The following is a 14,816-nucleotide window of genomic DNA, read 5'->3' as shown; positions in this document are numbered from 1 at the left end:
CTGGAAGCTGCTTCTATCAAGGCAAGAGCTGATAAAGGCACAGATGTAGATACTTAGCAGTGTGCCACCCAGGCTATGTGGAGATGGGATTGAGGAGAGAAAGGAGGACTTGTAGTCACAGGAAAAAGGAAATGCAGGTCTAGGACAGCTTCAGGGTTGCAGAAGAGGGAGAGAGAAAGTTGTAAGATCAAAGATTGAGAAATGGGGCAGAGTAGAGTATGTACATATCCAAGCAGAAAGAGTTACACAATGCAACACTAGAAGCAACACACATTAAAGTTGAAGGAAAATAGCCAGAAAAAAAGGAGATGCAGTGAAAGGAGCCATGGGCTGAGACCTGAGCTTTCTAAGTACCAAGGGACAGTACATTGTGCAATTTTTTGAGCACAGCATTTTGCATGCTAGGGCTAGAACAGAAGCCGCCAAGTTGTACCACAGTACTAGAGACATGAGAGCTGTCAGTTTCCTAACTGCCAAGTTAGAAAATTGGCATGTTTAACCATCCTAAAGCCAGGGGCTTTCTTGAGGAACACAAGGGGAATAACAAATATTAGAAGACATGTCAGAAAGTCCTTAGCAAGTTCACAGAAGTGCTGCCGATATCCAAACAGCCATCACTTACTTGAATAACTCTCGAGAAAAGCAGCAACAGACCTGTCTGAACAACACCAGGAAGGTAGCTTTTAGGCTCAGGAGACACAAGCATTACCAGTGATGGATATTTATCATGTGCTCTGCCCTCAAATGGATGTTGACTGTAGAATGCCATACTGTTTAAAGCATGGAGGTGACAATGTGGGAGCAGGGGAGTGCATGGCAGCAGCCTGCGGAGAGAAGCAAATTCATCTGCAGAAGCACATGGCAAAGCCGTGTTCTTAGATGCAGAAGATGTAGCAGCACAGAAGTTGATAAACCAGCTCATCTCTGAGTAAGTTGGAATACAGTCGCGCTCCTTACATCTTACAACCCTTTTAGCAATAAAGAATGACACAAGTCAGTAACACCAAAGAGCAGAACTCAGTCATAGAGGCTACTATTTTTCGTTAGCAGTCTGACAAAAATGAAGGGGGGTTCAAAACATGCACAAAATCATAATACTACTACTCATTTGCTAAGAAGTCTAGCCCATTTTCCTTCTGCTTTACATATTTTTCTCGGTGAAGCATTCGGTTGAGACAAGCTACTAATTTTACAGACTTTCCATAAGTATAATATAGTTTAACCAATTGGATTATTTGTCTTTATTTTCTGTGGTGAAACTATTCTACTGTTCCAGACCTCATCTGCTTTAGAAAGCTCTGCATCAGACTTCCTTTTCTCTGGTATTGGTCACAGAAGTCATTCGATGCAACTGCTGTATAAGCTAGCCAGCATTCTGTTTTCAGTATTATGCAATCTTTACACAATCAATGGTTGCAATTAATGCAACCAATGACTGCCAACAAAAAAATGTAACCATTACTTTAGCAAGATTGTTTCTTTTGCAAGTATCTACCTTTTTTTACTTCCAGACTGAATGAACCTTACCTAACACTACAGAAGTTTGGGATGATTTGAAATAATGAATAGAAAAACAGAATTATAATCAGCCAGGTAGATACTGTACTTCTAGATTCATCCTTATATTTACCTTTTCTTTCATGCTAATTCTTCTGCAATGTCTGAGAAGCAAGGTATATTAACTGTTCATACATGAATGAGAGATTGCTTCCGAAATCCCACATACTCATTAGATAGTGCAGAGGCTTAATAGTATTTGCACATTTGCCAGTTAGTATAAATACGCATTTTGTAACAAATGACCTAGCTCCCTTCTGTTAATTCATCAGCTGCCAGTTTAAGTCAGTCAGTCTTTCCTGAAGCAAATCTTTGTCCTGTTGCCTGCACAGCTCAAAAATTTTGTTACTCCTGTATTTGATCAATTTTACTTATCCAATGAATGACATTTTTATTATAAATAGTATAATCGATAAAGTACTTTTATTGTGGAATTAGTGATATATTTCACTTTACGCAGTAAAGAACTTCTACTGGCTTCCACCACTGAGTCTGTGAAAAGGTGCAGTAGAAGGCATAGAAAGAGATTTTGCATGAGAAAATATTGAAAAATTACTAAGAGTGTTCGTTGCAATTATAAGATGTGTGATCAAATTCCAGCATGACCTCACGACAAAAGGAACGGCTTTTAAAACAACTACTGTCACACAGAAATCAGAGCCTAAAATGGAAATTACTAGGAACAAGCATTCTAAAATAATTAACTTCTAGGTTAAACCCTAGCTCCATTAAAGCCAAAGGCAAAACTCCCATTTTTTTTTGCAGATATGTGGTTTCATATGGCTGGAGGAGACAACCTGGGAAAGCTTAAGCCCTTCAAAATGGAGTGACATTAAATACTACTATACATTTTGCAATAATAATACATGCCTATAATACAGAATTATTGATGTTTGTGTAAGGCTTTCAAAGCCTTGGAGGGCATCTGCTATAGGAAGTCAGAGAAAAATTGTCTGGGTTTTTCATTCAGAACAAACAACAGGAATCTCAAAGGAAATAAAAATCCTTTTCTCTTACCTTTCAAGTACTTTCAGCTGTCTGGTTCAGAGCCGTTCTGATACGGCCACCATTTGCAAAGGTAATTTGAGCAAGCTGAAAGGTCACCAAATCCTCTCCTTTTCCCAGTCCAGCTGCAAAATTTACTTCAGGGGCTGGTGCTGGTTGAGTCTCCATGGAACAGATGAAAGGAACCAATAGAGGCCTCGGGGTGTTTCCCTCCCACAAACCACCTAAGGAGCACACTGGGTTCGGGAGCAATTCCCACACTCAGTATCAGCCTTGCACACCAGCAGAAAGAACCATTTCCTATTTGTTTTATGCTCCACTTCTAGTCAAAAGCCAGAAAGCCTTTCCAGCCCCGTAAATCTGGCAGTAAGCATCTCAGAATTATCACCAAGACCCACATACTAACAAGCACATGTGAAGTATTAATGATGTGAAAGTCAGGTGGAGTAACACAGAAAGTAAAAATAAAACACCTTTTAAAACCAGCAGTAGTTAAACACAACACCGCACTTATCCAGGACAATACTTAAAAAAAACCCTCAAGAACTTAAAAGAAAGCAAATTACGTGTTGTACGCATTGTTAAGGTACCCAACAAGATTATTTTAACCACGTGCATTACTGAGCTCAGTTTTTAGCTAACAGTCTCAGATTCTGACCAGTTGCTTTGCTTTACTGCAACCAGAAGCTGCACTGAGGGAGCTGAAGACGACAGCAGCCTAAGGGCTTTCAACATGCATCATTAGCACTTGCTAATCTCAGTCGCTGCAGCAGGATGGTGAAGTCAAATACAGCATGCTTACTGCACTGAACACTGCAAACACCAGTAACTCGCACTGGGGCTCTGTGCTTTCTCACTTAGTTTGTATTTTTTAAAACTGTAAGAACCAAACATTCTGTCCTGGGCAACCCTGTTACAGAAAGGGAAAGATAGTACTGCAAGGCAACATGCATGGTCCCACCTCCACAGCTGGGAAAGTGATGATTACACAGGTGATGCTATTGAGCAAGGGAGGGATTCAGTCCTGGCTGAAGAAATGGTTCTCCTTCCCACACTCGCTGGTTCCTCACTCATCTGGACCATTTAACAAACACAGATTGACCAAGGGGAAGTGGAACAAAATATTGAAGAAACGAATGCATCCTAATCCTAACATCCGAACATCCTAATCCTCTTTAATCACATCCAGCTCCCTACTCTATTTGCTCTGCTGATATTCTACAGATTGCTTTTACCAGCTGGAAGCTGCAAAAATAGGAAGTTATAGACAATAACATCAGGGAACAAAGCTTGAAATTCTCTTCCTGCAAACACCTGAAACCTACTTCCAAGCCAGTCATGCACCAACACACCACATCACTGGGAAGCACAGTGGCAAACAGCCTGAGTTTTGAAGACATCAGCTCACAGAAGGGTTGCAGCCCACAGGCTTTGCAGGCTGAGCCCTTTCTGCTGCTGCAGTTTCCCTCTGTAGACAGACCCTCACACAAGTTTAAGAGCAGCCTTCTGGCTTCTCCAAGTATGGAGGGAGCACAGAGAGATGGGAAATGAGGCCAGTGACAAGCATCTCACCTCTCTGTGGCTCACAAGACCCACGTAAAGCAATGAGAAGTGAAAATAGCTATCCCTCTATGCCAGTTTAATGTTCTGTGTAACAGGTATTAGTGGTTTCAGCTTGGCACATCCACAGGAGAAAAACCTTCAGGGTAGTTAACACCTGGGTTACAGGTGTTACAACAACCAAGGGTTGGCAAGGCAGTCAGAAACTGACCAGGCTGTGGAGAATTAACCACTTCATCAGCACCAAAAATGGCCTCTTTCCACTGATCACCATCATCTGCACCGTTAGCCTAGGTGGGTAAGTTATTGTGGAAGCTGTTGCTGCTGAGTGCAGCATGGATAATAAAATTTGACTGCATTAGCCTGCCAATCTGGCCACTAGTTCCAGATTATACCTAGGTACTTCAGGACTGGTGGAATGCACCAGGCATCTAAGTAAAATGCCTGGCACACAGACAACAAGCAGCATGACAAACTGAGAGAGAATCAGTTGTAGCTAACAAGCTGTTATGAATGGAAAAATTAATCAAAATGATTAATTCAACATCAAAAACTTAATTGCTGTTCTCCCTAAAATCAGGAGACTTATTTTAAACACTGCCTAAGTGAAGTCTCAGTCAGTAGAACAGGACATTTCTTCTCACAAAACAATAGGGCAGTTAAGATAGAACAGGACATTTCTTCTCACAAAACAACAGGGCAGTTAAGAACGACAGAAGCAGAATTTCCCATATATTTTTCATTGTTCAGGGTTATGATTATTCAATTTGGTCTGTAAAATGCTGTAACTTACCCAAAATTCATGAGTTAAAAAAATGCAAAACGCTGATACAAATTTAGCAATAGTCCTAGGTGATAAGCAAGCAGACAAAGAAACTCTTAAGAAACAAAACTAAAACCACATTTAGGAAAGCAGCTGGCAGATAACTTAATACACAGCAATGACAGGTGTACAGAACAAATGTGCTTTTCTGAACAGGGACCCCACAACACGGTGTGATGTCTCTGCATCACATTTTCCTGGTGGGACTCTTTCCCCTGTCATTTTTACAGACTTTCCTCTCCAACCTGGGATCCTTTTGGTCCACCCAGAGTCGGATCCTGAGGTTTCTGTGGAAGATGCCAGCTCCCTCTAATGACAGAGGTGTCAGCGAGGCTGACATCAGCACCGGGATGTACAGCACAGCCCCCTAAAGCGGTTTGAGTTCTCCTTTTTTTCTTCCACCCGCAAAGGCACTGGAAATACAGTTTCACCGTGAAAGGATGGACGCGGAGAGCGAAGACCTGCCCGTCGGGACGGGACCCCACGGCGGCACGCAGGGGATGCTCTCAGATCCCGGGACCCCGCACTGGCGGCAGCCCCACCCCCACCCGACCGAGGCGCATGCGCGGACCCGCTGCAGCGCACCGAGAAGATGGCGGTCTCTGTGCTGGGCTGGGCGCTGCGGGCCGCTCGGCAGGTCAGCCCGGCTCCCTCCCTCCCCTGTTCCCCTTCGGGGCCATGTCCCGCCCGGCCGCGGCGGGGTGTTATTTGTGTCTCCGATACCGTAAATTCCTTGCTGGCTTTTGTGAACTAAACTGAATCACCCTACATTTTTCTTGGGCAGGAGCTGCGCTGCAAGAAAGTAATTTTGTAACTTCGGGGTTATTTGTGTCTCCGATACCGTAAATTCCTTGCTGGCTTTTGTGAACTAAACTGAATCACACCCTACATTTCTTGGGCAGGAGCTGCGCTGCAAGAAAGTAATTTGAAAACGTCTGATAAAGAGACGTTTATGGGAATAATTCATACTTGAATTGGGCAAACTGTATGTGCAACAGGTAAGTATTATAAACTTAACTTTTTTTAATTAGGTTGTCTCCTCACCATGCACAAGGCAAGTGCGGAGCTACTACGTGGACTGGAGGATGCTGCGGGACGTCAAGAGAAGGAAACTGGCGTATGAGTACGCAGACGAGAGGCTGCGGATCAACGCCATCCGGAAGAACACCATCCTTCCCAAGGAGCTGCAGGTACTGGGCAGCCGCCCCGCAGCTGCACCCCAGCCAGGGCAGGGTACGAGCCCGTGCGTGGCTTGTACTGCTGTGATGTGCGCTGGGCCACAGCGGCTGCACCAGGTCCCGAACGCTTGCATTTCCCTAGCTCACATGCACAGAATCATGTCACATTGCATAGTTACTGCTAGCGCCCAGGCGTCTTCAGAGCATCTGCCTTTTGGGGGTGTTTACAACCATAGTGTATTCTCCTGACTAGAGGCTCTCTGTGTTGGGTTGTGGTTTGTTTTTTAAACCAGTGCTTCTCATGTAAGCAGTATATGTAACACTACATACGACGAAGTCTCATTTTTTTCCCCTCACAGCTGTCACTAACATACATTCAGAAAGCTATTTTCCTTATTTCCAATAGTATGGGATATTGTATGGTTACTTTTATAGTTTTCTAAATAAATAAGCAAAAAAAAAATTAAAGTTAAAAACCTGGAAGCCTGATCCAGCCAAAACCACTGATTTGTTCAATTAGAAATACTTAATTTTACTCCTTGCCTGAGCTACAAGCATGTAAAAGCTGCATCAGATTTGGGTGTTAGATCTGTTCTTAAAAATGCACATATTCACTGCCTTCTCTCAGCCTTCCTTACTAAGCATTAAAAACATTTGCAAGTATCAGAAATATTCTTACATTCTGGGAGAGAAAGGGTATGAATCTGGCTTTATGTATTGACTTTACCATTCTCTTGGCAAGTCTAGTCTGCGTTGGATGTCCTTACAGGGGAAGAGTAAGTGAATTGCAACTGGCTTTGCTTTTGGTATTCCTCAGCTGCTTTTGTCACCTTTTGAAGTCACAAAGTCAAAGCAGCAGTTAGATTGAAGACAGCTACTCCAGGAAAGTAACTTTTTCCTCCCCAACAAAACGTTATTTGGGCCCCAAAATTAAAGTCTTTAAAATGAAGCTACAGGTCTTCCCTGAAAGTATAGGCTACTTTCTGAATAAAATCATAGGAATTAAATAGGCCAAAAAAATACTGCAAGTGTTTAGCTGTACTAGATAGAGTGTGTATATACAGCCATGTATGCAAATAAGATCATAGAATCATTAAGGTTGGAAAAGACCTCTAAGATCATCAAGTCCAACCGTCGACCCAACACCACCATGCCCACTAAACCATGTCCCTAAGTGCCTCATCTACTCATCTTTTAAATACCTCCAGGGATGGGGACTCCACCACTTCCCTGGGCAGCCTGTTCCAATGTTTCACCACTCTTTCAGTAAAGAAATTTTTCCTTACATCCAATCTAAACCTCCCCTGGCGCAACTTGAGGCCATTTCCTCTTGTCCTATTGCTAGTTACTTGGGAGAAGAGACCGACACCCACCTTGCTACAACCTCCTTTCAGGTAGTTGTAGAGAGCGATGAGGTCTCCCCTCAGCCTCCTTTTCTCCAGGCTAAACAACCCCAGTTCCCTCAGCCGCTCCTCGTAAGACTTGTTCTCCAGACCCCCCACCAGCCTCGTTGCCCTTCTCTGGACACGCTCCAGCACCTCCACGTCCTTCTTGTAGTGAGGGGCCCAAAACTGAACACAGTATTCGAGGTGCGGCCTCACCAGTGCCGAGTACAGGGGCACAATCACTTTCCTACTCCTGCTGGCCACACTATTTCTGATACAGGCCAGGATGCCATTGGCCTTCTTGGCCGCCTGGGCACGCTGCCGGCTCATGTTCAGCCGGCTGTCAACCAGCACCCCCAGATCCTTTCCGCCAGGCAGCTTTCCAGCCACTCTTCCCCAAGCCTGTAGCGCTGCATGGGGTTGTTGTGGCCGAAGTGCAGGACCCGGCACTTGGTCCGGGTGTATGCACTGGATGGACAAGATGCACAACTGGACAAAACCAGTAACTGAAATACGTTCTGAAGACAAAAAGTCCTACTGACCTTGCTGTTATTGAAGTTCAAAGTCACATTGCTGCTGTCTTGATGCCATCTTCCTTTGAAGGTGAACATCCTTTTAGAAGATAGCCTTACAACTATTGCTTTTCAGCACTCCTGCAACATAATGGGAGTTTTTGCAGTCCAGCCTCAGACCTTCCTTTTACCTCCACCTGTGACTTCTACCATGACTGAACACAGAATTCTTTTGAGCCCTTCTGTCCTTTAGAAAATAATATATTAAGAATGCCGCGGTTAGGGACGCTTACCTAGCTTTAGGCTGCATTTCCCTGCTGAGCTCACTTGTTCTTCTGAAATTCCATCTGCTGCTACCTGGTGCTTCCTGAAAACTGTTGAGCTCTCTTGTTGTACATGGAAGGACCTTTCTTAAGCCTTCTCATTAGAACAGAGACACTGACTTGTCCTCCTCTGCCTGTAGCTCCTTCCAAAGTATACTGTATGAGATTCCTTTTACTGACATCAAAGCATATTACCTGGGAAGGCAGTTAATAAGGAACATACATTTAAGTTCAGCTCATCTTAAAGGACTAACCCACCCTGCAACATGGACAAAGCCAAGCAGATTTTGACTAATGATAATTACTGGCATGAGGTTGTTCATTCTGTGTAATAAGGTTAACCTTGGGGTCTCCATGTGGATCACTTATGTTCACTGTTAGGATGGCCAGAAAGGGTCAAGTGAGGAAAACAGGTGCAAGTTCCCTATCAAATAGCAAAGCACGCTCATGAGGTGGTAGAGAAGCTTGTGGTGGTACCTACTCTACACCTAGATTTTTAGGTCTGGCAATAAGCCCTCTCTAAATCCTGGGGAACACAGATAAACTCTATGCTGTGGTCTTCTGTTTTAGGAAGTGGCTGATAAAGAGATTGCTGACTTGCCCCGGGACAGCTGCCCTGTGAGGATCCGAAATAGGTGTGTCCTGACATCCCGCCCTCGGGGGGTGAAGCGGCGTTGGAGGCTCAGCAGAATTGTTTTCCGCCATTTTGCTGACCATGCTCAGATGTCTGGGATACAGAGGGCTATGTGGTAGATCACTGCATGGATATACATTCAGGCAGAAAACACAAAACAGGCTCAGTTTGTGTGTTCGAGTAATTGAAACAAGACTGTCCTAGAAGTCCAGCATCAACATCAAACTAATAAGGGAGGGATGAGAAGCCATGCTGATTCATTAAACTCTCTTACTGGATTGTGATTGGTATCGGCTAACTGACAAGAAGCAGCATAACTGCACTAAGCTGGTCTGTATGAGAGGCAGTTTTATTTTGGGGGTGGGGGGAAGTCACCAATTGTTGCAGAACTAAGCTGAAGTTTGTCAGAAATAAAGACATACAGCACAAGGCTCGTTTAAGCAGTTTTTTTGCCACCATACGGTAAATTCACCATGGTAATTTGGGTAAAAGCATAAATGAAATTGTACAACAGGGCAAAGTAGTATTCTGCCATGAACAAGGATGAGCACAAACTGAAAATAAAACATAGCCTCAAGTTTAGATACTCTTGCTATGCAAACTTAATATATGTATATTAACAAGCAAAGGGGATAAAGGACCTGTTAGAAAGTACAATGTGCTAGTATTTATCTCCTGCTTGTAGTGCAGCGCTTGGTCCAATGCTTTAAGAACAAGGTAGCAAGTAAGTCCTAGTCCAGACCATAATAGGGGAGTAATGGCTTCCTTAATTCATCAGGTAACAAACAAATCCATCCTTGGGAGAGTCACAGGAGGAAGCAAGAAGGAAACAATAGCAACAAGCCTGCTACTAAGCTCATGTTTGCCCTGGACTCTTCTTCAAAGCAGGGCAATAAAGGGGAAATGGCTACTCTGTCCCCCTCCCTAGCAGTAGGGCTGAGAGGCTGCAACAAACAGGCCAAGTAAAATGGCACTACCACCAGATGGAAGGCACACAGGCAGCAAACTGACAGCAACCCATCACCCCCAGTTGAGTCAAAGTTTGGAGTATAAGCTCTCTCAATAGCTTGCTGCTACGTTAAAACCCTTGAAAGTTGATAGGAGAAAGTGGAGCTTGTCTCTCTTTTCCTCAAATACTGCTAGAGCCAGGGCGAACTCGCTGTCCCAGCATCAGCAGCTCACTGCTCTCCTGCAACTGATGCCACCTCAAAGACACCCCAAGGAGGTTACAGCATAGGCGCTAAAGAGCTGCTTTCATTTTCAAAATTAAACTGGTTAGCCAGTAATTCATTTCTGAGAGTAATCATTAGATTTCAATATCACAGGATTAACGCCATATTGTTTCTGCTCAACTAGCAAGTGCTTGAGATAGTAGTTCTACTTTCTTCAACATTTCTCCCTTTGTGACATGCTTTACAGTTCAACATACTTTCCCACTTCTAATCAAAAAACCACACCCCATGTAGTGAGCATGACATTAGCCCCAGCGACCAGATGGGTACAGCTGTCACTTGCAACAGAGAGGCCCTGACCCATCCTAGTTTAGGATTCCTTTTCTTTAACATTCTCTTCTCAGTTTCACAACACACTCCACTCATCTGAGATGCTTTTTCAAGGAGGGGTAAGGATATACCTATGCTCCACTCTTCAGGAAATGGTGAACCACTTGACTGAAAGAAATGCTTTATAAGCTATTTTATTTAAATATTTTCTCCAACCTGAAATGGAAAATGACTGTCTTTGCTTGGAAGAAGGTTGTGTAAACAATGATCTTTGCAGCACAGCGTCTCACATGGAAGATCAGTATTAAGGCGGCCCTTAGAGTACTTTCAAATATCCATCGGTATGTCCCCTTTGGATTGCTTTTCTCTGCTTTCAACCCAGGCCTTGTTGATGGTGCGCTTCATTTCATCATCCCCTTCTGCATACATCTTTTTTAAAAGGTTCATAAGCCCTTCACTAGGATCTGAGGTGTCGTAGGCAGCCTTCCTGCAAGATGGATACATATGAGAAGATCAGGTATTTCCAACAATTCTGTGCAAAAAAATAAATGCTAATACTTGTTTGAAACATCCTGGTAACAGTGAGGATTTTGCTTTGGCAAAGTCTATAGACCCTGGCAGTCTTCCGTCACGCCTCAGTCAGCTTCCAAGTAGGGAGAATCCTAAAGAGTAAGTGCAAGTTGAGTAATATACCTAGAGCTGTCCCACTAAGGATGATGGGAAGCATTCTGCAGTAAACATAACCCTGGAAGCACCACCCAAAATTAATTTCAGGAAGCAGGAGTGGAATGTGACAGACCCAGAAAGTGCCAACATCTGTCTACCGTTACGTGAGAAGCGAATAAAACCAGAAAAATGACCCCACTGACCTCTCTGAAGTGACCACATTCACAACCCAAAAGGCATTTTCTGCTTCCCATTTTTTGAGATTATCTCCAAAGGTTAATTGACTCATTTTTTTAACACCTTGCATTTCAAAGCAATTTTCTCAACTTAAGAAGCCAGCTGACAACCAGTGCCACCCACATGGTAAGCACCTGGGTATGACACGCCCCACATTACCAGACTATACATAATGCCCTCTCTGGCAAAACTGCCTCTCTATCCTGTTTTCTAAAATCCCTTAGGTAGGTACTGGTTTCTGCAGGCTACCTGAAAAACATGCAGATCAAAATAGATGAGCAGAGGGAGCAAGTTCCCCAAGCACGGGGCTAATCACCAGTCTCATGGACCTGAGCACGAGGTGTATTTCTGAAGCAACACATTTGTCATACTGTAAACCCTCAACACTTGGAATAGGGCAGCAATACTAATCGTGACAGGCTGGGCAGCGTGCAGGACTTCCCTGCACAAGATACAGGTTTAACAAAATGACGCTGTCCCTCCAGCAATGCACATCGGCAGTCAAGTCGCCTTCTCTTAATCTCCAGTGATGCCGTTTGAGAGGGGAAGGTACTTTTGCTCTAAATTTAGGTATGGTTAGTGAGGATTAATCAGTTTTAGCAAATCATCCTATCAACATACGCAAAATGAATACCTGTTGGCAGGCATAACCTTCTCAAAACTGAGTGTTTCCATACTTCAAGGTGGGTATATACATTCTCTTCTGGAGAAGAAAATGTGTGTGTATTGTAAAATAATATAAAATTATTATATTATATACTACTTTTTTATATTTTTTTTATATATATATAAAATGTCTCGTCCCCAGGTGTTTCCTGCTGTAATTTACCACCCTTATATATCCAGTGCCTAAGCTGCTTGTAGGATTGCTCCCAAGCACTTGAAGCGATATAAATTAGCTTGAGACTTTGTGTAATGATCTAAGTAAACAAAGATCTGTTTTGCCAAAAGGATGCTGGGATTTTTATGCAGGCACTTCACACACAGCTGACAAAATAATAATTATTTTGACCAGCATAGCTGCAGGGAATATATATGTATTTCTATATAACATACACTTAACCTAAAAAAGTCACCCTCACTAGAGCAGTTTTTGCAATGAATACAGCCATCAAAGTATAAATGAATCTTTAATTGGTTGATGATCTTTAGTACTCTCACTGCAGGTCTTATCTATCGTATTTCCTATGATGCAGCCTTCATCATTAGCATTGAAAGAGTAGAAGAGTGGCAAACAACTACTCAAAGTGTATCTCCTCCACTGCCAGTCCTACTAGTACCAAAAAAATCCCAACCTAATGATTCTCAAACATCTTAGGGGCTTGTCCCCCAGAACAGCAATTCTCACAGTCTGACTGCACAGTCAGTACAGCACAGATCTGCTCTCCTGGCAGTCCTAAAGCAATCTGGAGAACAAGAAATGGAAAACGAGATGGAGGGTTGAAGAGACACTTACTCTTTTTCTTTGCTTTCTTTTTCCACTTGAGTGAGACATTCCCATTTTTCCTCCCGCTTCTTCCTACACATCACAAGGACCATGTCTGTCTTTATCTGTACGATGAACAGCAACGCATGAATTTAGAATGCTTCATAAAGGGACGCTAGTCACAACCACAATGAATGTTAGCTTATAACATAAACCTCTTTCTATACTCGCAAATTCCTGAAACATTTATCTCAGCTATTGATTATTATGTAGCATATAGAAATGACAGTATGTACTCAGCTTTGGGGTACAAAGTATTAACCTCGTTGTGGACAATTTAAATGGCGTGATTAATATACTTCTAGTACAGTACTATAGTACCAATACAGAAGATACAGTGCTGCAGAAACACCATTCAGTGATTCTCAGGATGCTAAAAGTATCCAGGACTGTCTGGTAAAGGGTGGCTATATTTACTAGACTTCTCCAAGAATACCAAGTTCAGGTAGAGGCTCTCCCAATTTATTTCTCCAAGGATAAGAAACTAGTTTTAAGGCATTGCTTAATCTTGCAATATGCTTGCAAGTTACAAGCAAAGTATATTTAATTGCAACCCTGACCTAAATTTCGCAAAGACCTCCTGCGTGCCACAGCAGACAGGAGTCTGCTGGAGCTTTAGCTTAGCAAGTACGTGACCACTGCTTGCTTTTATACCATGTTAAAAATCACCAGAGCGTCACCCTCATTTATTTCAGTTGTTTTAATTTTACACTGTCCTAGTTTTAGGGCAGTATCAAATTGAACCATTTCTTCACATTTGATGTCATTAAGTGCAGCGCACAACTGCACAGAATGCACACAAGGTATCTGACACATCCCTAAGCCCAGAAAGGTGCTACAAGTAGCACAGTAAGGACACTATCACCAGTTGCAGTCATCAGCAGTAAAATGTTACTAGTGTTCAATTCTGGAGCAACACACCCTTAAAAGGCAGAGCAGGTTTCAGACTTTGCTTTGGGCATTAAGCCTATTTAAGCTTCCCAAGATTTCGGTCTGCTGACAAGTCTTAGACCTTAAAATTGCAAAGAATTTCTCAGAGGTATTTAAAAGCACAAGGATGCAAATGGATGCTTAGTGGAATTTTCTGCTTAATTATTTCTGAAATCCTGTTGGACAGCTATTAAAAAAAAAAACATACAATATCCAGACATGATCTTTTGAAATAAGAGCCCACGGATTCCAGAGAGTAATTCCACAGTTATGACAATTACAGATTAATAAGAATCATGTTCACAATGAAGAGACTTTACAGACAGAAGGGAGGGACTGAAGGTTAGCGCTGAGTCTCTTGAACTAGAGTCAGGCAATAAACATGGTACTTCGTGAGGGACCTAAATATCTCTAACAGCTGAGGTGCACTGACCTTTCTAGAGCTTCCTTCCACAGAGATGGGTTTCAGGAGGTTGTTGAAGGTCATGGTGTAGTTCTTCCCATTCAGATTCTTCACTAGCAGATCGAATGACCTGGAACCAGAAAGCAGGGGAAGAAGGGCACAAATATTCCAATCATTGTAAGACTATTGTGCCTTGCCACCAAAAGCGATGTCCAAAAGCCCTTTAGCAGACCTTTGGAAAGCATGTCAACCGGCTTGAATTACTTTCTTCCTAGGACTTTCAAATTTTCAGTTGTATTTAATACTGAGGACTTAAAAGGACCTGTCCAGACTTCACAACAAATCAAGACCTCTAGGGCTCTTTCTACCTCACTGATCTCCTACAACCTTGGAAAGGCAGATTTACTTAATGTACACTTCAGATCTATCACCATCAAAAAACAGGGCTAACACTACGTATCCTGTCAAGCATGACGAGGTGCAAGAAGCATTTGTAAAATGAAAATACCCTGATACCCTCTAAGCAGAACTATACTTAGGGGTATGTGCTAAGTGCTACTAAAAGCTAATATTGCTCAAGTCTTTTAGAAAAAAAAAGGGGGGGGTAAATATGCG

The 14,816-nt window shown here is 42.8% G+C and overlaps 2 protein-coding genes across 2 annotated transcripts in view; one reads left to right on the top strand and one right to left on the bottom strand.

Moving 5' to 3' along the window:
* Positions 1-5,505: 5,505 nt before the first annotated feature.
* MRPS14 (mitochondrial ribosomal protein S14) lies at positions 5,506-9,407 on the top strand. Its single transcript, XM_009275857.1, has 3 exons — positions 5,506-5,582; positions 5,977-6,135; positions 8,914-9,407. Exons 1-3 carry the CDS (start codon positions 5,538-5,540, stop codon positions 9,094-9,096), a joined length of 387 nt encoding a protein of 128 aa, XP_009274132.1. The 5' UTR covers positions 5,506-5,537; the 3' UTR covers positions 9,097-9,407.
* Positions 9,408-10,649: 1,242 nt separating this feature from the next.
* The window catches only part of CACYBP (calcyclin binding protein), a 5,973-nt gene continuing 1,806 nt past the window's right edge, over positions 10,650-14,816 (bottom strand). Inside the window, exons 4-6 of the mRNA XM_009275901.2 lie at positions 14,232-14,331; positions 12,839-12,933; positions 10,650-10,966 (exon numbers count right to left, since the gene is read on the bottom strand). Coding sequence (XP_009274176.1) covers positions 10,807-10,966; positions 12,839-12,933; positions 14,232-14,331 — 355 coding nt within the window. The 3' untranslated portion in view covers positions 10,650-10,806. The remainder of the gene's footprint in view (positions 10,967-12,838; positions 12,934-14,231; positions 14,332-14,816) is intronic.

The sequence above is a fragment of the Aptenodytes forsteri genome, unplaced genomic scaffold (assembly GCF_000699145.1).
Source record: "Aptenodytes forsteri isolate BGI_AS27 unplaced genomic scaffold, ASM69914v1 Scaffold289, whole genome shotgun sequence".
In the NCBI taxonomy this organism is placed as follows: domain Eukaryota; kingdom Metazoa; phylum Chordata; class Aves; order Sphenisciformes; family Spheniscidae; genus Aptenodytes; species Aptenodytes forsteri.
Note: the sequence above shows the minus strand (reverse complement) of the source record. Positions and strands in the feature narration are given on the sequence as shown.